Source organism: Euphorbia lathyris, chromosome 10, assembly GCF_963576675.1.
Source record: "Euphorbia lathyris chromosome 10, ddEupLath1.1, whole genome shotgun sequence".
NCBI classification, from domain to species: domain Eukaryota; kingdom Viridiplantae; phylum Streptophyta; class Magnoliopsida; order Malpighiales; family Euphorbiaceae; genus Euphorbia; species Euphorbia lathyris.
This window is the reverse complement of record NC_088919.1, coordinates 48219889-48243468: the sequence shown is the minus strand read 5'-3', so window position 1 is coordinate 48243468 and position 23580 is coordinate 48219889. Positions and strand designations below refer to the sequence as shown.

The window sequence follows — 23580 nt, the reverse complement described above, 5'->3', positions numbered from 1 at the left end:
GAGTCACTTTCCGTGGATAAATAACTATGAGACCCAGTTGGCGGCTGCCCATCAACGACCCGCCTGTCCGCCAAGCGGATATCTGTCTGTATATAGTAGTCATGTAGAAAGAGGGTTCCGACTTCCTCTTCCCAAGATGATGGCGGATATCCTTGCTTACTTTGACATCACTGCCAGCCAATTACATCCAAATGGCTGGTTAGATCTAGCTTTAGATTGTTATCTAACTTCAAACTTAGGAGTAGTGTGCACTCCTCGCATCTTTCGAACGTTTCATAAACCGCCAAAGCGAAAGTCTGAGTCTTTCCTCACTTTTGCAAAGTTTGGTGCATATTCGCCGTCTAGCGGCAAGATGTCTAACGTCAATCTTTGGGATGAAAAATTCTTCTATGTAAAGATTCAAGAGGGCGAGTCTTTAGGCTTTCCCTCGTACTGGAACGTCAAACCTCTGCACATGGCGGGAGACATGCGCATACTGATAGATAGTGATGAGGTAGTGGCGGAGCTCATGAAGAGTGTCAAGGCGGATGCTTGGACCTATGCTGACGCCTTGGACTTCATGATGAATGACATACCTTTGATTCGCCGAGAAGGAGACAAGTTCATTTACTCAAAGTTTGCTCAATTTGATCAAGGTAACTTTGTGCTTTCTTTGAACCTTGATTACTTTATTGTTCTCTTTGTCAGGGGTTTATCTAAGGCCAATCATGCTCTTGTAGAGATGCGTAAGAAAATGAAGGAGGAGGAGGCTCGAAAGAGAGGGCATGCAACGGATCCTCAGAAGGGTGCAGGGAAACGTCCTGCGGATATAATGGCTGATCCGCCTCTGAAGAAAAGGAAGCCTGCAGCTTCTGGCGGACAAAAGTTCATGGCGGATGCCATGAAATCCGCAAGGCCCTTGGCGGAGAAGGAACAAGTAAGCTGTTTCACCTTTTCCTCTTGCCATATTTTGAATTTAAGTTCTGACTTTCCCATCTTTGTGTAGATGGCGAAGCCTGACTTGGGCGGTTACTGGTCCGCCAAACATGGTATCCAGGGATCTTTGGAGAATGAGTCTGTCATTAATGACCTGGACGAGGCTCTTGGTCAGTTGGGCGAGGTGCAGAAGAATCAAAACCAGATCCCAGGATCAACCCATGTCCGAATGGGAAAGACAGAGCTACTAACGGTAAGTTCCTTCTGTCCTTTTTGTTTGGTTTGAATAAATGATCTCTTTTGGGGAGAGTTTTGCCATTGTCCTTTCGTTTGAATGAACTGTTTGTCTTGATAGATGTATACTCGCTTGCGTGCTATGGAAGCTGAGCTCCTTCAAGGTGTGGCGGATAAGGCCACTATAGAAAAGTTGGAGAAAGAAGTCGCTGATGCTAACGCGAATGCCGCGTCCGCCATTGCCCTCAAGGATGCTGAGAACCAAAAGTTGAAGGAAAAGATCGAAGCGGATGCTAAGGAACATGAGGATGCTTTAGCAGATGCTGAATTCATGGCGGGGGAGCAAGCTTTCTTTTACTGCGAATGGATCATGGCGTACGTCCAACTGGCGAATCCTGAGATTGATTTTACTGATCCGGAGTTCGCCGTTCCTGACCCGGATGTTGTCCTTAAATATCGCAAAATCCCGGACGTCAAGGATTATATCCGTGATCAAGTTCGGAAATGGATGAAGGGACCCGCCGAAGAAAGCAAACCTACGGCCAGTATCAAGCTGGTGGACCTTGAAGAGGTACCTCCAAAGGCGGGTGAGGAGCTGATAACTGATGGCACTCTTCCTTTTGAGGGAACTACTTCCGTGGAAAAGGAAATCTCTTTGTCGGGCGTATCCGGAGCCGTTGAGAAGGAGGCCCCTCAAAAAGGCGCATCAGGCGAGAAGAATGTTAGGGTGGATGCTCCTGTCAATGTTTAATTTAATTTTTGTTTGTAAAACTTTAAGTATAGTTGTTTAATCCTTGCTATTATTTATTTTACTTTTACGTTTGCATAAGTAAATTTATAGGCTTTTAGGATTTGTTTTGAAGTAGGTGGCCAGCCATACTCCATAGTGCGAACCTTTGTGAAGGTTTGAAGCTGTTCTATTCCTTTAGAGGAAGTTAAGCTGCCTTAGGAATCATCTTGCTACCTATCTTTGAGGTGAATCGATCCGCCTTTAGGACTTGTGAACCTTTCTTTGGGAAGGGTGTAAGAGAGTGTAAAGATCTCGCGTCCGAGAAATGTTTTAACTCTATCTCTAATGGTGATCAATTAAGGATTGATTCGCCCATGAGATTGATCTCCTATCTTTGAGGAGAAAAAGTAGCTATGTGATAGCAATATTTTGTGAGAAGCGTTGGGTGCCCCCCTTTCTTTTTGAGACTGGAATATTTATATTACCGCAAGAAAATACTTAGAATATTGACAATAGAACAATTGCTTTTTATTGATTGGAGATACGCTTTATTACAGCAAGCGGGTCTTATATGTGAGCCTCATTAAAACCTTTAATAAGAAAAACCTCATGGGAAAAAAGCTTACTAAAGGAAAAAGAGTACTCAAGACCTTGTTTACATTCTATTTTCGGGTGAAATATTTGCGGAGATTTTGGAGATTCCATGTACGTGGCAGTGTGTTTCCCTCCATGTCTTGAATCTTAAATGTGGCGAACCCAATCTTGTCAACTATTCTGTATGGACCTATCCAGTTGAGCCCCAGCTTTCCTTTTCCTTCCTTGGATTGGATTTTGTCTGTTTTACGGAGTACGAGGTCTCCTACATTCAAGTTTACAAGTTTGGCATTCTTGTCATGATAAGCTGCGATTCGCTGCTTGTAAGCCGCCATGTGTACGTATGCCTTCTCTCGCCTTTCCTCCACTTGATCAAGACTTTCTTTCAACTTTTGGCTGTTTTCATCCTCGCAATAGAATGCAACTCTGTCACTTGGGACCTGTATTTCAACTGGGATTACAGCTTCGACACCGTGACAAAGGGCGAATGGCGTTTCGCCCGTAGCTGTTCTGGGAGTAGTGCGATACGCCCATAGGACGCTCGTTAACTGATCCGCCCATTTCTTGTCATGCTCTCCCAATCTTTTCTTTATTGCTTTAACGATTGTCCGGTTTGTAACTTCGGTCATACCGTTTGACTGAGGATAATAAACCGAGATGAACCTGTTCAGAATGCCCAATTCCTCACACTTCAATTTTAGCACTTGAAATTTTGAGTTCTTTTACAAGGACCTAATTTGAAAATAAAGCACACTCGTATTTCAAAAGTCAAATTCATAAAAACTAAAAATATATGAATTCAATTGAAAAGAGTGCGAGCCTTGGTGCAACGGTAAACGTTATTGTCGTGTGACTGAGAGGTTACAGGTTCGAATCACAGGGAAAGACTTGTCTTCGATACATCCTTGTGTGAAACCCCTCCTCGGACCCTCGCTTAGCGGGACATGTAGTGCATTGGGCCACTCTTCAATTAAATTGAACAATTTTAAAAAGTTAAGGTGTGTGGAGACCACGCGAAAGTGCTCATATTAACGGACAGTCGTGTCCAAAGCTTGACCATTTTCTTGCCTACTTCCATTGCCTTTCTCTTCTTTATCTCTTCTTCTTCTTCATCTTTCTCTATTCTCACACTACAGAAACTCAATCCTTTCTCTAATTGACAACAATGGCTATGGTTAATGCTTCTTTAGTTCCTTCTCTTAACAACTCATGTCCTCTTCTTCTGCATTCCCCTTCTTTTCCCCTTTTTTGCAATCCCAAAATCTCCCTCTCCGATTCTTTTCCTTTCGCATTGTCTTCTCCGAGAAGAAGACGGTGCCTATTTCCATCTCTTGCGATTAAGAATGAGGTATTTGAAGATGTTGATGTGTTTGAAGATGTAGAGAAAATAGAGGAGGAGCCTGCAGAAACATTGATGTACTCTTTCAACCCTTTGCCATTGATGTTTGTTGCTGCTCTTCCTGGAGGTAAAAAAATTTATTCCTGTTCTGAACTCTTTTTGTTTCGCTTTTCTAGTCTTGAAAATGGTAGCCTTCCTGGAGGTAAAAGAAGGCTATGAAATTGCAAACTCCGAGCTTCATAATTAGATGGCTCCTTATATATAAGGCAAGTTAGGTATTTATTTACATGGTATGATAACCTTACAATCCAACCCGGGAAAGAGATGTGTTTAATGTAATGCAATTCTCTTCTTTGAGGTACTTTTTGGCACGAGTTTGGCCTTCTTTCATGTCCAAAACCATGTGGAGCATGAAGTAGATATCCATAGGTGATCTCAATGTTGGGTCCTGGTTTGCCACTGGCAGGACCTTCTGAAACATGTTTGTGTTAAATGAAAAAATTTGGCCATATTTATTAAAAAAAATCAATATTTTCATTTCTACGAAATGAGATGTTTGACATAATAAATATAATAAAAACAATTTACTAAAAAATTTAATTAGATATTGTATAACAATAAAGAGCGGTCTGATGCACTAAATATTCTCGCTAAGCGAGGGTGGTCCGGAGAGGGGTCCCACTACAAGGGTGTATTGGGGTAAGCCTTGTATTGGATCCTTTAAGACAAACTTAGTGTCTGTTTATTTTCAATTTTCGGAACTGTTTTTTATTTTTTAAGTCTAAACACGAGATAAAAAACGTTTGGTAAAAATTGAAAGAGCTGTTTTTTTTACAGAAAATTCAACTAATATCTACTACTAGTAGTAGCAAACAGCAAAAGCAGGTGAAACAAACGGGCCCTTAAACCGTTAGACTCTAGGAATAAGTAAAATAATTTAACACACTCTTATAGTATAAAGGGCGGCCCGGTCGCATTACGCGTCCCCGCTGAGCGAGGGTCCGGGGAGGGGTCCCACCACAAGGGTGTATTGGGGGCAAGTCTTCCCTTGCCAATTTAATTGGCAAGAGGCCGCTCCTAAGACTCGAACCCGTGACCTCTGGTCACACGACAACAACGTTTTACCGTTGCGCCAAGGCTCAGTATAATAAAAAAAAAAAAAAAATTTGGGGCCCCTTAAATTTGGAGTCCTGTTATCAATTAATGTTGGTTTGAGCGGTTAAAATGCTCAAGTCGCTTAAGCTTCCTAAAAAAATTTTAGAGTTTTGTTCAAGGGAGCAGTTTGTACTCCTCCTACGCCTCTGGCCACGAGTGTGTTAAATATCTCAGTGAGTCATATGAAGCCTTATATATGCGAGACAATTTTCTGCCTTTAAGGTACCTTTTGTCGTGAATTTGGCATCGTCCCTCACACCTAGAACAATGTGGAGTGTGAAGCATATCCATTGGTGACCTAATATTAAAAATAAGGCTCAAATCAAAATTCATATAAACAAAGGTTTATTCATCCCAAAAAGTATCTCAAAAGCAGATGATTACCCTCGCATCCGAACTATTGGAGCGTGAAACAAATATCAATGAGTGACCGAGCCATTAAATACGAGGCTCTGAGGTGTGCTTTAAGAGTGTTGAAATCTTTTCATAGTAAGTGTTTGATGTAGTCTAGCAAATGACATTTACCTAGTTTATCTGCTTGGCCTTGTATGGATATCAGCTGGCACTGTGAGATCTCTATTTGGGCCTTTTGTTGAGCTTATAAAATCATGGAACCTTCCTGGCTGGCTTGTGCATTGGGGCCATCCTGGAAACATGGTACATTCTTCCTCTTATTTTGCTTGTAAAAAAAACACTATCTATATCTCATATATTCATGATCATCAAGTCTGTTTTTCAAGTGTTCATAATGCTTTCCTTTACTTAATAGGCTGTCGTCCTCTTCGCAATGGGCGGCTATGGAACGTATCTTGGATTTCGGATCCGTTTTTCTGATGATGTGGTAAGACTTCATTTAGGCGCCCGTCGGAAAGTTTGTTGGTATTTACCAACAGATTTCGGTTTGTTGTTGATTTTATCGGTATTTACTTGAAAAAATTCGAAATTGAAAGGAAAAAACGATAAAGGTATCATATACTCTCAAAAACGTTAAAAGTTTAATTTCTGGGCCCCAAATATATTGTCACGGGTCAGAGTTTTCGCGCATAAGCAACACCTGTACGGGACTCAAGGACTCTTGCATTTCCCGAGGTTAAGCCCGTAGTTGTCAAAGGCGTGCCTGAGGCAAGGCTCAGGGGTTAGTGCCTGTGTGTGTGAGATTCGGGTGATGTCATCCAGGCGCGCACCTATGTGCACCTTGGTTAGCCTTGTTGGAGATAAATACTTCTCTCACAAGCCTCTTGCCTTAAGTGGGGTGCGCCTAGGCATAATTGTAGGGGGTTTTCGGCTTCTAATCATAGTCATAGGAAATTTCACGGTTTTATATGATGGTTTATGTTAGCCGACCCCGAATCATTTCGGGACTAAGGCTTTGTTGTTGTTGTTGTTGTTGAAGGGCTCAGATTAAATTAGAAAAAAAAAAGAGATGAGCTGAGATTATGAAGGACAGAAAACGCAAAACACGTAGCATTTTCCATTCTTAGAAATGTTAAGTGTTGTTATTTATAATTTGATATGTTATTTTATTTTGGTGAGCCCTGTGTCGCTCAGACGCGCTCCTGAGCCTTACGCCTAGGCCCCGGGACCACCTTCCACCCTTTCACAACTATGGTTAAGCTTTTTCCACAACACATACTCTTAATTATAGCAGTCCCTCATCCCACTTTGAAGCTCACCGTTCAGTTTGTGTGTTACGACTACGACTGTGACAATATTCCATTCCATTATATGAAACATTATCTGCTTTGCTTGGCATAATATAGGAGGAGAAGGCCAAGGCTAAAGACTTGCACCCAAAGCTCCTTGGAGGAATGTTTTTCTTCTTTGCTCTTGGAGCAACCGGTGGAGTTACATCTCTACTCACCTCAGATAAACCAATCTTAGAGAGGTAACATGCTATTTCATTTTGATCGGGACAAGTTTAACTGTATCATTGACTCTCTTCTTATTTATGTCGGCCAAAAATTATGGTCAAACACTTACTTAAAGTCATTATTGTGTTATTAATAGACTCTTATTGATTTGGACTTTAATGTTACAGTAACGTAAAGTTTAAGGATTTTTTATGAGGTCATTGATCCTCACCAGTATCGTTATAGCCTCTAAACTTCATTTTGTGATATAGGAATCCGAACTTACATCAATGTAACATTAAAGTCTAGATCAACAAAAGTTCTTTACAATACCGAAATGGTATAAGTGAACTAGGTATTTGACTATAATTTTTGGTGACACCGATAAAAACAGTTAATTTTAGTCTATTTTTATGTAAAGAAATTGAAGTTTGATTGTGTGTGTGCAGTCCTCATGCTGTTACAGGTTTTATTGGGCTAGCTCTCTTGACCATTCAGACCATTTTACCATCACTCTTTGAGGTAACAATGAATTTAGTTTTGGATGCAAACACGGTTAACAAAGTATTATTTTATTTGCATTTTAAATTTATAGCTTTAATAGTTTGAAAACAGATTTTTCTACACTCTTTTAATTAAGTTAAATGTTTACAACTAATTTATTTAGCAAATACGAGTTTAATGTATGCAATTATAATTAATCGAGATAATGTGTAAAAATACTCTCAGTCAAGAGTAATTTTACTTCTAATGTTATAAATGATGTAATTATGCTCCTAATGTTTGCAAGTTGAACAATTTTACTTCTAACTACAATTATACTCCGCGCATTCATGAATCTCGTCATCTCCACCTCATATGTGAGTTACGTTATATTTGATCTGCTACTAAATGAGCGATGACGTGATAACATATAGTGGATATAATGAAATTCATGAATATATAGAATTTTCTATTAACAATGACTGAAAATTGGTCCAACTTTCAAATGATTTTTACTGAAAGTTTTGAGTTTTCAAATTCTTATTTTGTGAAACTTTGCACTTATGAGTTTCAGGGGAAACCAGAATTGAGAAATGTTCATGGGATATTGGGCAGTGGGATAATGACACTCTTTCTTCTCCATGCTGCCTTTGGACTTCAACTTGGTCTCAGCTACTAATTCTTTTTTTTTTTTTTTTTTTTGGTTATTTGTATATTCTTTCTCGGCTCAGATTATTCCTCTATAATATCATGAGGCTGTAAAAAAGACAAAACTGTAATATTTGGAGAAATACTAAAGAAAAGTTGGCCAACCATAATTTGAATTGAAAAACCTTATCTTTTTTATAACTATTTTTCAATTAAAAATAAAATATATGATCTGTTTGTCGGGTTGTTTCCATTTTTCGGAACTACTTTTTGCTTTTTAAATTTAAACAAGAGATAAGTGTTTGGTAAAATTTCGAAAAAAAAAGAAAAACAATTAACATCTACTACCTTGTGAGCAATAACTAACAGTAAATAGAAACAAATGAACCAAACAGATGATTAACTATTTACATACTAAATATATGATTTATGTAAAAGGAGTGTGCATTAATTCAAAAGCAAATAGAATTGAACTGAAAAGAGGAATATTATAGTACCAAAATAATTAATACCTGAATAGTATATAAAATTGAAATATAACACAACTGAGGTATTCTGTTTGGTTTTGAAAAAAATGGAATTTAAATAAAAAGTTACAAATAAAAATTACTCATATATTAATATGCCTCAATAATACAAAAATATTTTAAATATTGTAAAGCTATATAATAATAAAAAGGTTTAGTATATTATTTCGCCTTTGAATTTATCTAAAAAGTTTAATTGGTCTTGTGAACTTTCAAAGTGTCATAATAGCCTCATCGACTTGCATAAAACATCCAGTTAGCTCTCTAAACTTGCGTAAAATATAATCAATTAATCACCAAGTTACAAAAAAGTAACTTAAATGAAAAAAATGTATTACTCGTTTCTTAAAAAAAAAAGTAAAACGACCAAGTCGGGGTATGCGGTTCTAATATTAAAAAAAACAAGTTTTACAATTGAGCAAGTAACAACTTTTATAATCTATTCTGTGAATTAGGTAATAACATTCTAAGACGCGTGAAACACATATTCCGCATGCAACTTACTTTTTTGCTAATTAATTGATTATATTTTATGCAAGTTCAAGGGACTAATTAGACGTTCTATGCAAGTTGATGGGATTATTGGGACACTTTAAAAGTTCAAGGAGCCAATCAACCTTTTTAGACAAGTTCATAGGACAAATGATATATTAAACGTAATAAAAAATAATAAAACTTCGAAAATCAAATATGCATTTGTATATTCATATAAATTCATGTAGTAACAGAGTTCAATTCTAGTTTTTTTTTTTTTTTAATATTTCTTTTTCATAATGAATTACATCCTGGAACGGTGAATGACCAAATTCTACATGGTCATTAAGGTCCATGTGAATACTGTTATGTATCAAAATACATATGTTTGGGAATAAGTCCAAACAGAGACCCAAATTCATTTTTTTAAGGCTCATTCAACTCTAAGAAGCCCAATAATAAAGAGAAGCCTACAACATCGTGAGACCATCCCACCACTAAATCTAAAGGTAGAAGGATACTTTCACACTCATAACAACTTATAAATGGATGATATATACTTTCTCTCTTTTTATTATTATTATTATGTGATATTCCACTTTCTTTATTCTAATCGATCACTAACTTTTGTATCGAAAAAGGCCTACTCCAGCGCAGGTCAATAAAACATTCGGGGGATTCAACTTAAAGGTTGGACTAGATCCAACATTTGGTATAGTAAGCCAAATAATGCTAATCCACCCCGATCTATGGCTCAATGTTCGGTGGGTAATGGAACTGATACTAATATCAACAAGACACCGCAGGCTCCTTTCTTAGTTGATGTAATGGTGAAGTGGTTGGTCCTAATTAAGTTTTAGTTGCGGAATCTTTGTCTTGTTGTGAAGCTTTGAGCTAGACTAAACAGCAAGGTCGGTCTAATGTGGTTGTGGAATCGACTCTCATCTACTAGTCCAAGCTCTAACTAGGAATGCTCATTCGACTTCTTTATGAGGTGCTACTCTTACCGATTGTAAATCTTTAATAAACGACTTAGGAGATTATTCTTTCAATTTTGTCAAGCGGTCAGTAAATCACTTTGCCATGTGTTAGCTAGAGCAGTTGGTTTTTTGCCTGATCGAATGGTTTCATTCTCACCCTCTTTTCTTTATAATGCTTTTCTTTCTGAGTAGTAAATTTTTCTTCTTTTTTTTCAAAAAATAAAAGTTGAATTTTAAAATTTATCAAGTTCATTTTTTTTTTAACAATTAACTGGAATTTACATTTTTCTACTGAAACGAGAAACAAAAATAACAGTGCATATAAATCTCATATTCTCTAGTGGAAAGGTTTACTTCTTTTTTAAATATTCAACAGTTCATAAGTTGCTTTTAAAATTTTATGTTCGTAATAACATACTTTATGTTAATTTTTAACTTTTTTTAAGTAAACCTCATGACTTTATTAAAAACTAAGAGAGACATCTCAAAATAGCATGTCCCTAATAATTAGAAGAAAAGAATACTGAATGAAAAAATTATCATAGGACTGAGCATTCCTTACCAAAACATGAGATGCATCGTTCACTAATCTTGAAACATAAACTACTAATCTTGTTTCTGCAATCACATTCGCAAATTCGGTTAGGTCTTTCTTAGTTGACTGAATTGAGTTGGCTACGCCTTTAGCATCAGATTCAAAAATAATGTGACTATAGTCCAGAGCTTGAGCCCAAAATAAACTTTCCTTCAGTGCCAGAGCTTCTACTAGTTTGGCTGATATTGTACCTTCATTGTGCAGAAATAAAGAATGTGGAGAGAAAGAAGGCGTATCGAGTTTAAAGAGTTTCGAATCTCTTTCTATAATTATATACTAATTGAAGATCCGCACGTTTGTGCAAGTTAAATAATATTATTTAATCAATTTATTTTTATCTGAAAAATTATCCATGAAAAATATTCTATATTTGCAAAAACATACAATGGTTTATTTTTCGACAGAATATGTATAAGAACTATTGCTTATATAGTCACAGTTTTTTCATCAGCAAAAATACAAATCAACAACGAAATATTGGTTAATACTCACATATTAAAATACTGGTTGGCAAAAATATAAATCATCAAAAAGAAACTTAATCAATATTGGTGAACAATTGCAATCTTTTTATTAATTTCCAAATGTCATTTTTTGAAATACAAATTAGCAATCAATTATTTAAAAAAGAGGTAGAAAAAGAAAGCAATCAAACAATTTTAGTAATGCCGAAAACTTTCTGGTGATTGATCTGATGATAAACATAGTAATCTCTGAAAGTGATATTATAAATGGATCGAAAGACAAAGTAGAAGAAACTTCAATACACAACTATCATTTATTACGAAGAAAGAGTAATTGAAATATAATGAAATTTGAGTTAGTGATGCTTCAAATTTAAAAGAGATCTGAGTAAAGAACAAGAGCTTGAAATTGAAACATATATAATAGATATTATTAATTTGTACCCAGCATCAAATATACAACTTTGAAAATCTAATATCCTAAATGCATTAAAATCAACCTGCGTATTTCTAACTAATTCAACATTATAGCCATCCTTAAAACTGCCTATATATACATGAATTTCCTTTAATCTGTACCCAACACTAATAATAATCAATTAATCGCATCGCATAGCTAAGCTTTGTGTGAAATTGTAGCATCATCCGTAACTTGATCTAGTAGCGACTAATAGCCTTCTTATAAATCTTTTATAGAGGAACAAACATAGAAAGGGAGAAGCGAATGTCCTAAAACTTAACCTCTTGAAAACTTCTTTAGCAAGTGATATAATCCTAGTGGTGGTCCTCGGAAGGGATAAATTTCTCCTTAGCGAATGTCGTGAAACTTAACCCCTTGAAAATTTTCTTTAGTAAGTGATAGTATTCCTGACGGTAAACGTTAAGAGTATTTTTGTTCTTTATCCCTTTAATATGTATATAAATCCCTTCTCAAATAAATAAATAATATTAATTTCATTTCAAATTCGGATAGACAATAGATTTATCCATTCAAGACATTGTTCTTAGGAAAAGTGTACACATGGATAGTAATAGTTTAGTTTAACAGTACAAGTCACTTAATTATTCTAATGAAACCAAACCTGGTCCCGCTTAATCAACGGCTCAGATCAATCACCATTACAAACAGTTTGGCTCTATTAGGCCATAAATAGCAAAAATAAAATAAAAACGTGAGAGAGAAAGAAAGCATACCAAGTTTAAAGAGTTCTGAGTCTCTTTCTATAGCTATATACTAATTGAAGATCCGCACGTTTGTGCAAGTTAGATAATATTATTTAATCAATTTACCTTTATTCGGAAAATTATCCATGAGAAATATTCTATATTTGCAAAAACATACAATTTTATTATGTTTTTTTTCGATAGAATGTGTATAAGAAGTATTGCTTATATACTCACATATTAAATATCGGTCAGTAAAAATACAAATCAACAACGAAATACTGGTCAATACTCACATATTAAAATACTGGCTAATACTGGTTAGCAAAAAATACAAATCATCAACGAAAAACTTAATCAGTATTGGTCAACAATTGCAATCTTTTTTATTAATTTCCAGATGTCATTTTCCACAATACAAATTAGCAATCAAAAACCGAATCAAAAGAATCAATTGTATAAAAAGAGATAGAAAAAGAAAACACTCAAATGATTTTAGTAATGCCAGAAACTTCTTGGTGATTGATTTGATGATAAATATAGTAGTCCGCGAAAGTGATACTATAAATGGATCGAAGGAAAAAGTAGAAGAAACTTCAATTCACAACTATCATTTGCTTTGAAGAAAGAGTAATTGAAATATAATGAAATTTGAGTAAGTGATGCTTCAAATTCAAAAGAGATCTGAGTAAAGAACAAGAGTTTCAGACTCTTGTTCTTTACTCAGATCTCTTTTGAAGCATATATAATACACATTATTAATCTGTTCCCAACATCAAATATACAAGTTTGAAAACCTAATATCTTAAATGCAGCCAAATTAACACACTTAATTTCCAACTAATTCAATATTATAGCCATCCTTGAAACTGTCTATACATACATGAATTTTCTGTAATCTATACCCAACACTAAAAATAATCAGTTAATCACATCGCATATCTCAGCTTTGTGTGAAATTATAGCATCATCAATAACTTGATCTCGTAGCGACTAATAGCCTTCTTATAAATCTTTTATAGAGGAACAAACATAGGAAGGGAGAAGTGAATGTCCTGAAACTTAATCTCTTGAAAACGTCTTTAGCAAGTGATATAATCTTAGTGACGGTTCTCGGAATGGATAAATTTCTCCTTTGCGAATATCCTTAAACTTAAACCCTTGAAAATCTTCTTTAGTAAGTGATATTGCGCGTGACTGTAAACGTTAAAGGTATTTTTGCACCTCATCCCTTTAATATATATAAATCTCTTCTCGAATGAAAAAATAATATTAATTTCATTCCAAATTCTGGTAGACAATAGATTCATCCATTCAAGATATTATCCTTATGAAAAGTGTACACATAGATGCTAATAGTTTAGTTTAACAATAATCAATAAGATTGTTGTACCACCATATGTCATTTAATACATTATTTTCTTTCTTTTTTTAAAGAAGAAAACTTCGTTTAGAGAAAGAACAATTACAGAGTCATATATATTACGAGTTATGATCGCGACTGTCTTCCTCACTGTGGAGAGAAAGAAATTAACGTATATACCAAACCTTTTTGGTAAAAGGGGAAATAGAAATAACAATTATATGGAAATAGATGCATTGATTTAGGAGAATTGTTTGTATTAAATGAAGAGTAGCCAAAAGTTTAGACTTAATTATATCAGTCTTGATCACATGCACCTTAATGAACATACAGAATTTGCTCATTCACCGTTAGATTTAAACTTATTAAATCTAAGTCTGAGGATGCTTTGAATCTCCACCTTAGGATTTTAATAAACCTTAGAGTATTTAAGTTTTTATAATTGATAAATTTGATAAGGAAAAAAAAAACTAAATTATTTATATGCTGCCACGTGGACAAAGACTTCTTCAAACAATTTCTTTATTTTCTCTTCCGCAATTATATATACAGTATTCCACGTCATCCAAAAAAAACCACTTCAAAACAACTTCCTTATTTTCCTGATGCTAGTTATATATAGTATAGATCGTTCTTCTTATAATCCTTCATTTCGCTCTCCCTTCATCTTTTTCCTCTTCCATTTCTCTTCGTTTGCTTCAATTTTGATCCAGGTGCGTGTTTTTTCCAGTTTTCAGTCTTCAGTCTTCAGTCTTCATTTTATTTGTAGATCTATGATGAATGTTTGGCATTGATTTGATTGTATAATCTTCTCTGTTTTTTCGGCTTTGTTTTGATTTAGATTTCGACTGGTTTCGTGTTGTTTGGATGGAAATGGGAATAGGATTTTGTTTCTTTGATAATTTTGGAAATGGAAATGATAGATTTGATTTTTCGATTGAGTCCGATTGGTTTTCTGATTGTTTACCTCGTAGATTTAGATCTGTAAGTTCGTGATTGGATCTAAGTTAGATCTGTATCTCTTTTATTTTTGATGGCGATATGAGAATTGAGAATTATCGAGTATGCTTCTTTCGTATGTAAAATGCCTCTGACACTGAAACAGAAACGGTTACGGAAACCGAAACAAGTACCGAGGTATTTCTAAAAAGTACTCCGGCCAAACGTGTAATTAATAATAATATAAGAGTATATCTATAATTTGTAAACGTGTAAATAAGTAATAATATAAGAGTATATCTATAAATTTGTAAACTTAACAAGGATGTATGCTTAATTGTTTATATATATACTTTAAAAAAGTCATTTACAAGTCACATACTAGAGTCCTATAATAGAGGGAAAACAAATTTCATTTAGAGTATATCAGGGACACATTGAACATGTACTTCTGAAAATAAATTATGTCCTAGGAAATAAGTTTCCGTTTTTCTTAATTAAGCAGATGTGACCTGAAACAATTTGTACAAGTTTTCAAGAGTTGTTAAACACTTTAAAATTAAGGTTTTCGTGCAACATAGGAAAACCTTCATGTTAGGGTTTAGAATAGGCATTCATGATTGAGTGATTGTGAGAATATGTTGAATTCAATTCACCAATTTGACAATTTGTTATTTTTTTTGTGAATGATCTGGTTGGGTTCAGGCATGGAGACCTTCCTTTTCACTTCTGAATCTGTAAATGAGGGGCATCCAGACAAGCTCTGCGACCAAGTCTCAGATGCCATTCTTGATGCCTGCTTAGAGCAAGACCCTGAGAGCAAGGTTGCATGTGAGACCTGTACAAAGACTAACATGGTTATGGTGTTCGGTGAGATTACAACCTCTGCGAAAGTGGATTACGAGAAAATAGTTAGAGATACTTGTAGAGGCATTGGTTTTACATCAGCTGATGTTGGTCTGGATGCTGACAAGTGCAAAGTCCTGGTTAATATTGAGCAGCAGAGCCCGGATATCGCCCAAGGAGTTCATGGTCATCTCTCCAAGAAACCAGAAGATATTGGAGCGGGTGATCAAGGCCATATGTTTGGCTATGCCACTGATGAAACACCTGAGCTCATGCCGCTAACTCATGTGCTTTCCACTAAGCTTGGTGCCAAGCTAACTGAGGTCAGAAAAAACAAGACATGTGCGTGGTTGAGGCCCGATGGTAAGACCCAAGTTACAATCGAGTACAAGAATGAAAATGGAGCCATGGTGCCTGTTAGGGTTCACACTGTTCTTATTTCAACCCAACATGATGAGACTGTTACCAATGAGCAGATTGCAGCTGATTTGAAAGAGCATGTGATTAAGCCTGTCATCCCAGCTCAATATCTTGACGACAAGACCATCTTCCACCTTAACCCTTCAGGCCGTTTCGTCATCGGAGGACCCCATGGAGATGCAGGACTTACCGGTCGAAAGATTATCATCGACACCTACGGCGGATGGGGAGCTCATGGTGGCGGTGCCTTCTCAGGGAAGGATCCCACTAAGGTGGACAGAAGTGGTGCATACATCGTTAGACAGGCAGCAAAGAGTGTGGTAGCTTCAGGCCTTGCCAGGCGCTGCATTGTACAAGTTTCTTATGCAATTGGAGTTCCAGAACCATTATCTGTCTTCGTGGACACCTACAAGACTGGCAAAATTCCAGACAAAGACATTTTGGCTTTGATCAAGGAGAATTTCGACTTCAGGCCTGGAATGATGGCTATCAATCTTGACTTGAAAAGAGGAGGCAAGTTCAGGTTCCAGAAGACTGCTGCTTACGGTCATTTTGGACGTGATGACCCTGATTTCACCTGGGAGACTGTCAAGCTCCTCAAACCCAAAGCCTAAGTCTCCTTGATTTGGCTTAATATATTGTTTTTGGTGGATGCTATAGTAGCCATTGTTCTGCTTGGTGGGGGAAGAATAAAAAAAGCTTCAGCACATTCATCTGATTTTCTGACGAACATTTCGAGGGGCACAGCGAAACCCCAGTCAGACTATGTGCTTTAACTTTAGATGCTAGTTCGTTTAGAGATTATTAGTAACTTCTTTACCCAGTCTTTCTAGATTTTTTGTTTTCTTTTTCTTTTACATTTTTCTTGTGAATCTTCAAAAGTTAACCAGATCTGTTTGGTTGATGAGAATTGTGTATTTCAGTTTCTTTGTTGGATCAATCTGTTTCTGTTTATAAGAACCATTTACTTTCAAGTAAACATACAGCTTTCAAAGCAGTAATATAGTTAAAAAGACACATAATTAGGGTTGTAGACAAACATGATTTACAGCGGGATAAAATTATATTCGTCGTTATTTATTTATAGTGCTACTAACATTATGACTTTTAAACTTTACTTTTTGATGTAAAAATTCTTTTGTTTTACATTAAAAGTCTTTTGAACAATTAAGAAATGAAGATTAGCGGTCATTGTTAGTAATGTCTATACTCGTGAAGGCATTTTATCCAATACGAGTAAAATGATGATAATTGTATCCTCAGTATTGCCACTGTCAAAATTCTTCACGCTACAGCTTTCAAAGCGGGAATATGTTTGAAAAAGACTTCCATAATTGGAAAACTCAAAGCATTTCAGTGCAGTTTACATAACTTAAGCTCAAAGCACATTTCGATGCAGTTTACATAACTTGACAATGGCGGAACATATTATATCAGATTTTCTGAGAAAAGATTTCAGGAATGCAACCATAATCGATCGTGCAGCCGTTCTTCTCCAGCACCGAACATTTCGTCTACCCTTTCGCCGTCACGATAGAACTGGAAGGTTGGGGTGTAACGAATATGCCGAGTAGTTTCTGGGCATTCATCAATATCTGCATACACAAAAGATAGCTTTGGGAAGTCGTTGCTCAGCCTGCGAAATGCTGGGAGGATCTGGCTACAAACCTCACACCTGAAACACAATAACCATTTAAGTTGATGAAGTTTAGAGTCGGTTCCATAAAGATGATTGAACTTAACTTCACATTTGATTTCAATAAAGTTATTTGATTTCAATAAAGCTATCCCGGCTAATTTATGTATAAAAACTCAGTGGAATATTACCGTAATACAAAAAACAATTGACCATACGTCAACTAAGAGTTATGTCGGACATGTATGACTTTTATGGTTAACATGGATAGAGATGGCATGCCGTGTGACATTCTATCTAAGTCACACAATTTATTTTAAAAAAATTATGTTCTTGTTCAACATGGTGCTTGTCTTTTGTGTGATATCAATATTTCGGTGAGTACGTATAATTAAACGGAATAATTTTATTCAAATCAAATCTGAAATTCAATGATTTTATTAGAAATAAAATCAGTAACCTTTGTCAAATACATACCATCCCAAACTTGAGTGACCATAAGTTTAATTTACTCCTCTCTCTCTATACTATCTACATAACCATATTCAACAACTAAAACAATCACCTTATCTCGAGTGTCTGTCAATAATTTCTAGTACAACAATAGGATTTATGGAGATAGCCTATTATTTAACACAATTATGACATAATAGTCAATTTTGATGCTACTATCTATTGTTAAGATAGTCTACTGATAAACTTTGACACATAGTAATTACTAGTACAATTCTAGATGGATCAAAATAGAAATATAATATATCTATTTGGGATGGATAAGAGTTGCAACTGGAACAGGGATGGTGAATCCCAATTTAATTTTTGCATGGGGTGGGGATTGTGGAAAAATCCCTAGAGGCAGGGACATGGACCTCTCTCCCACTCTACGTGAATCCCCATTTGCACCCTCACCATGTTCCCACGGGGATTTCCGTGGAGATTCTTAAAAAAAGTTATATATATTATTATATTTCTAGTAATGACAAAAAATTTAAAGTGCTTATTTTTCAGTCTACAAGTGAATGAGCCGAATCTTGTAGATTTGAGTATTGGAAGAAAAAAAAGAAGATATAATAATTGAATTAATATTATGTTTATCAGATTAATGTATTTTTTACATGATTTTTTTTATGTTTATTTTTATTTTTGAATAATTTTTATTTATTTTTATATTTGATAGATTAGTAATTATTAGTAATTGGAATTCCCACTGGACCCGAATCTCGACAGATAGGGAAAGGACAATTTTGTTAGGGATTTCTCATCTAGACGGGACGGAAATGAAGGAGTAGTCTCCATAGGGATGTAAATGAGCCGAGCCGCTCATGAGCGGTTCGGTGGTCGGTTCGATAAAAGCTCGGTTCGGCTTGATTTATAAACGAGCTGCTCGTGAGCATGATTTACTAGTTCGGTTTGAAAGCTCACGAACAGACTCGATTATAACATTTATGAACAAATTTTAGTTTTGTTGAAAACTATATAGTTTTATGTTATTTCACAAATATCTAAATTTAATATTATTTCATTTGCTACTAGATGAGTTCGTTCATAAACATAATAAATGAGTAATGAAAGAACTGTTTGTTTATTCATGAATTTTGGTTGTAAGCTTGTTTATGCACAATTATAGAGTTATTTGCAAGCAAACTGCATAAATATAATTAATGCTTTACTCGTAAACAATTAATGGTTAGATGATTTTTTTAATGAATCAAGTTCAAAAAAATAATTTTGGGCTGCAAGCTCGGCTGCAGCTCGTTTATTTTCTAATGAGCTGAGCCGAGCTTGAGCAAGCTAGGCTCGGGCTGGAGCCGTTACAGTCCTAAGTCTCCACCCCCATCCAGTCCCATTTGCAACCACTAGAGTATCAAACAGAGAGCAGCATTTTGAATTCTCAAACAAGCAATATACCGAACACCTTGTGAGCACACACGACATCCATTTTATAAATAAGCAAACAAGTTAGAGATGAAAGGAAGAAGAAACGTACCATGAGGCCCCATAGTTGATAACAGTCTGCAACAGAAAAAGTTTAGCGAAAGGGGAAGAAACATCAGAAAAAAAAAAAAAAAAAAAAAGAGAGGTTTAAAAGGGAAAAAGAGGGAGAGATGAATTACAGGGGATTTGGAAGCTTTAATGTTGTGAAGAATTTCAAGGAAGTTTTGATCGGAGGAAGCACTCTTCAGATTTCCATGGCGATTAGAAGGAAGCTCTAAACCTTTCTTTGGATTGTCCTCCATTTTCTTCTACTCCGTTGTCTACAAACCTGATTTTGAATCTAACCACAATTGTTAGGCAGCCAACGCCAATTTTATCTCTAAATATTTGTACTTTTTTTTTAACACGATAAGAACATATTTTTATGGCTTAACTGCATATTTACGACTTTGAAATGCCTAAGTTGTGATTGCCATGGTTCTGAACTTCTAAAATAATCTATCAAAATTATTGCCATCGTTCGAGGAGTTAATTGCGTCCACCACTACCTTGGCATCGGATTCAAATATAACCTTAATATAATTACGCTCCTCCGCCCACTGTAAAGCCTCCAACACCGCCCTCGCTTCTCTTTCTCGGATTGGGGGAGTTCCGTCCAGCCCCCGAATGCGAGCAGCCACAAAGTCTCCCATTTCATTCCTGATCACTGCGCTAATACCTCCTTTCCTTTCATCTTCGAACTGGGCTGCATCCACGTTACACTTTAGGTAGTCCCTAGGAGGAACATGCCAAAGTCTACAGACCACAAACGAATTATGGTGCTGCGTCTGCTGTCTACTTCTAATGCTCCTACACCGGGTCTGCTTCCAATCATTTAACACCTCGAAAGCTGATCTGATTGAGGAATCTGGTGAGATGATTACATTGTTCCATAACTTCTCATTTCGACTACGCCAGATAGCCCAAAGCAGCATCATTAATCTATCGCCTTGATCCACAGTTGACGAACGGAGAAAATGGAATATTAATTCTCTGAAGTTGTTAACGGCAGCAGCACTCCTCGCCATCTGCTGCAGCATACCAGCGTCCCTCCAAATAACCTGGGCTCCCCTACACTCCCAGAAAAGATGACAGGTGTCTTCCATATCGCCATTACAGACGACACATTCGACATCTAATGGTATCCCTCGTTGCTGTAGCCTAGTTCGCGTCGGCAGACAGTTCCTGCACATTCGCCAAATGCAATATCGCACCTTAAAAGGTATGTCAGCTTTCCAAATTCTCAGCCAATCACCCTCCTCTTCGTACTCTGGCATAGGAGCAATCTTTTCCACAAGAAGACGATACGCAGATTTGACTGAATACTTACCGTACTTCGAACCCTTCCATACTCGTAAATCCTCTGCAATGTGATTCCTGACCTCAATTTTCATGATTTCAGAAACATCCCTCTCCTGAAAGAATTCCTCAAGCAGCTCCCTATCCCAGTCAACAGAATTATGAATGAATAAATCACATACCCTGAGGTTCAAGTGCGGTTCCGGAGCTGCTGTTTCGATTTTACAGTTATTAACATCTTTCAACCAAGGATCCTGCCAAACTTTCACTGATTTGCCATCTCCGATCTTCCATCGGAACCCTTCCTCCAACACTATCTGGGAATGCCAAATGCTCCTCCAAATATAACTCGGAGAGTGCCCTAACCGGACCGAGAGAAAATCCTCTTTTGGGTAATATTTAGCTTTGAAAATACGACTAACGAGGGCATTAGGCTCTGTCATAAGACGCCACCCTTGCTTTCCCAGTAATGCCAAATTAAAGGCCGTGAAATCTCTGAAACTTAATCCGCCAAGACATTTAGTGACACATAATTTATCCCACTTCAACCAATTGATCGACCTTTCTCCACCCGGTTTATTACCCCACCAAAATGAGTTTAGCATACGTTGAAGCTCCTCGGCTGTAGAGCTAGGCAAAAGAAAAGCCACCATATAATACACAGGGAGGGCTTGTCCCGCGGATCTAATGAGTGCGGCTCTCCCAGCTTTGGACAGATGTTTACCTTTACATCTTTGAAGTTTACTCCAGAGTCTATCCTTCAGATGAGCGAAGACCGCTCTTTTGGACCTTCCGACTAATGACGGAAGCCCAAGATACCGCCCTGTCGACAGAGGATTAGATATGCCCAGAATGAAGGAGATCCCATCTTGAAGCATTGGATCAACGTTGTTGCTGCACATCAGGCCTGATTTTGTTAGGTTCACTGCCTGCCCATACGCCTCTTCGTAAGTCTGCAGGATCTGTTTCATTACTCTACTATCTGCAATAGTAGCATTAAAGAAGAAGAAGGCGTCATCTGCAAATAGTAGATGAGTAATGCTGGGCGCACCTCTAGTGACACTAACACCTCTAAGCTGGCGTTTACTGACAGCGTCATCAATCAGCGCAGTCAGACCTTCAACACAGAACAGAAAAAGATAGGGGGAAAGGGGGTCTCCCTGTCTTAGTCCTCTTCCCGGGCTGATCGACCCCACCACCTTGGTATTCATTCGAACTGAATATCTTACAAACGTTACACGCATCACAATCATTGAGACCCATTGATTTGAGAATCCCAACTTTAACATCATAGCCTGCAAATAATTCCAGTCAACACGGTCATAAGCCTTGCTTATGTCTGTTTTTAGAGCAACCAATCCCTCCTTTCTGTTTGGATTCCGCTTCATGCTATGTAACATTTCAAACGCTACCAAGACATTGCCTGAAATTGACCGACCCTTCACAAAGGCTGATTGAGATTCTGAAATTACTTCTAGCAGTAGCCCTTTGAGCCGATTTGCTAGAACCTTGGAGATAATTTTAAAGGCCACATTGCAGAGCGCTATAGGACGCAGGTCCTTCATCGCCGATGGTGAGTCGCATTTGGGAATTAACGCTATCACCGTGTCATTAAAGCCCGTAGGAAAGGAACCTCGAGAAAGCCAGAACTTAGCAGCTGCAAAAAGATCGTCACCAATGACCGGCCAGAATCTTTGAAAAAACGCTGGATTAAACCCATCTGGGCCAGGCGATTTTGATGGATGCATCTGAAATAAAGCTTTGTGAAACTCTTGCTTAGTAAAAGGACTGATTAGCCTCTAGTTATCCTCTTCACTGATGCGCGGCTGTACTAAGTCCGTGATCTGCTGGAATTGAGTCTGACTACTCGAAAATAGCTTTGCAAAGTAGTCCGTCGCCAACAACTCCAGACCAGCTTGATTTGAAATCCATGTCCCTGAGTCGTCTTGTAGCTTTGAGATATAATTCCTCTTTTTACGACCATTTGCGTAGGCATGATAAAATTTCGTGTTAGAGTCGCCTTCCTGGATCTACAATTTTTTGGACCGCTGACGCCAGTGATCCTCCTCACTAAGCAGCAGGCCAATCAACTGTGATTTTGCAGCGTTAAACTCTTCAATGGCCTGTGTTGCTGGATTACCTCTTAACTGGTCAAGCCTGTTGTTACAAATCTTAATATCAGCTCTGTAATTTCTGATTTTCTGCCTGCCCCAAGTAGTGAGTCTTTCACCAAGACGACGGAGCTTTATATGAAAAGGAGCCGCTGTGTAACATCCCCAAAACCCTAACATATGAGTCTTCCCACATTCATATATATTTTCATGATTGAATACATACATTTTAGATTCATCTCATTGTCAGTAGAAGTTTTGTATGCATAATGCGATTATCGTGCGATTAGTAGGCGATTAGTGTGTCGTTAAGATGTAACGATTGGTTAATTGAGTTAGGACTTAAATGAATGAATTAATGAATTTATATGTCCTAAATTGATTAACTTACATTTGTGGAGGGCTGGATTGGAGGTTTGTGAGCAAGCACGAGGTGTCACTCAAGTAAGACAAAGTATGCCTCTTTGTTTTAACAATGATTGATACAACTCATTTCTCCTCCTTTCCAGCCACAATTTCGACCAAAACTTCAGCAAACCTTCCTTTGATATACCCTAACATCCTCCAAACAAAACTCTTCCAATTTCTTCCATTTTCAAGCCAAACAAGTCAAGTTAGGAAGCATACTAGGTGATAGACACAAGTTGAAGGTTAGTATGCTGTTTTAGCTTGTTTTCTATGAGTTGGAGATTCTGAAAAAATCTAGGTATGATCATAGGATTTGTTTTGGATGAGTTGTGATTGAGCTTGTTGAGTTTTGGTGTTGTTTTCATTGGTTTTAGGCTGTCCAAATGAAAGATATGTATCAAGTGCCCTAAACAGAAATCTAGGGTACTGCTT

At 36.9% G+C, this 23580-nt stretch overlaps 3 protein-coding genes across 3 annotated transcripts; 2 read left to right on the top strand and 1 right to left on the bottom strand.

Moving 5' to 3' along the window:
- The first annotated feature begins 3528 nt into the window (after nt 1-3528).
- LOC136209365 (uncharacterized) lies at nt 3529-8118 on the top strand. The gene is made up of 6 exons (XM_066000813.1): nt 3529-3939; nt 5527-5624; nt 5737-5808; nt 6728-6852; nt 7267-7339; nt 7875-8118. The coding sequence occupies exons 1-6, from the start codon at nt 3639-3641 to the stop codon at nt 7977-7979; spliced, it is 774 nt and encodes a 257-aa protein (XP_065856885.1). The 5' UTR covers nt 3529-3638; the 3' UTR covers nt 7980-8118.
- Nucleotides 8119-14070: 5952 nt separating this feature from the next.
- LOC136208892 (S-adenosylmethionine synthase 2) lies at nt 14071-16699 on the top strand. Its single transcript, XM_066000184.1, has 2 exons — nt 14071-14228; nt 15160-16699. The coding sequence occupies exon 2, from the start codon at nt 15162-15164 to the stop codon at nt 16332-16334; it is 1173 nt and encodes a 390-aa protein (XP_065856256.1). The 5' UTR covers nt 14071-14228; nt 15160-15161; the 3' UTR covers nt 16335-16699.
- Nucleotides 16700-17032: 333 nt separating this feature from the next.
- Nucleotides 17033-19764, bottom strand: LOC136209254 (thioredoxin-like 3-3). Its single transcript, XM_066000676.1, has 3 exons — nt 19471-19764; nt 19344-19369; nt 17033-17395 (listed from the first exon to the last, which is right to left on the bottom strand). The coding sequence occupies exons 1-3, from the start codon at nt 19591-19593 to the stop codon at nt 17176-17178; spliced, it is 369 nt and encodes a 122-aa protein (XP_065856748.1). The 5' UTR covers nt 19594-19764; the 3' UTR covers nt 17033-17175.
- Nucleotides 19765-23580: the final 3816 nt, after the last annotated feature.

What these genes read in the sequence shown, in the direction of transcription:
- LOC136209365 (XM_066000813.1), top strand. Translation starts at nt 3,639, where the DNA reads ATGGCTATGGTTAATGCTTCTTTAGTTCCTTCTCTTAACAACTCATGT. An exon ending in GGGGCCATCCTGGAAACATG is followed by an intron (nt 5,625 to 5,736) that starts GTACATTCTTCC and finishes TTTACTTAATAG; the next exon opens with GCTGTCGTCCTCTTCGCAAT. An exon ending in GATAAACCAATCTTAGAGAG is followed by an intron (nt 6,853 to 7,266) that starts GTAACATGCTAT and finishes GTGTGTGTGCAG; the next exon opens with TCCTCATGCTGTTACAGGTT.
- LOC136208892 (XM_066000184.1), top strand. Translation starts at nt 15,162, where the DNA reads ATGGAGACCTTCCTTTTCACTTCTGAATCTGTAAATGAGGGGCATCCA.
- LOC136209254 (XM_066000676.1), bottom strand. Translation starts at nt 19,593, where the DNA reads ATGGAGGACAATCCAAAGAAAGGTTTAGAGCTTCCTTCTAATCGCCAT. An exon ending in TTAAAGCTTCCAAATCCCCT is followed by an intron (nt 19,370 to 19,470) that starts GTAATTCATCTC and finishes TTTCTGTTGCAG; the next exon opens with ACTGTTATCAACTATGGGGC. An exon ending in ATCAACTATGGGGCCTCATG is followed by an intron (nt 17,396 to 19,343) that starts GTACGTTTCTTC and finishes ATTGTGTTTCAG; the next exon opens with GTGTGAGGTTTGTAGCCAGA.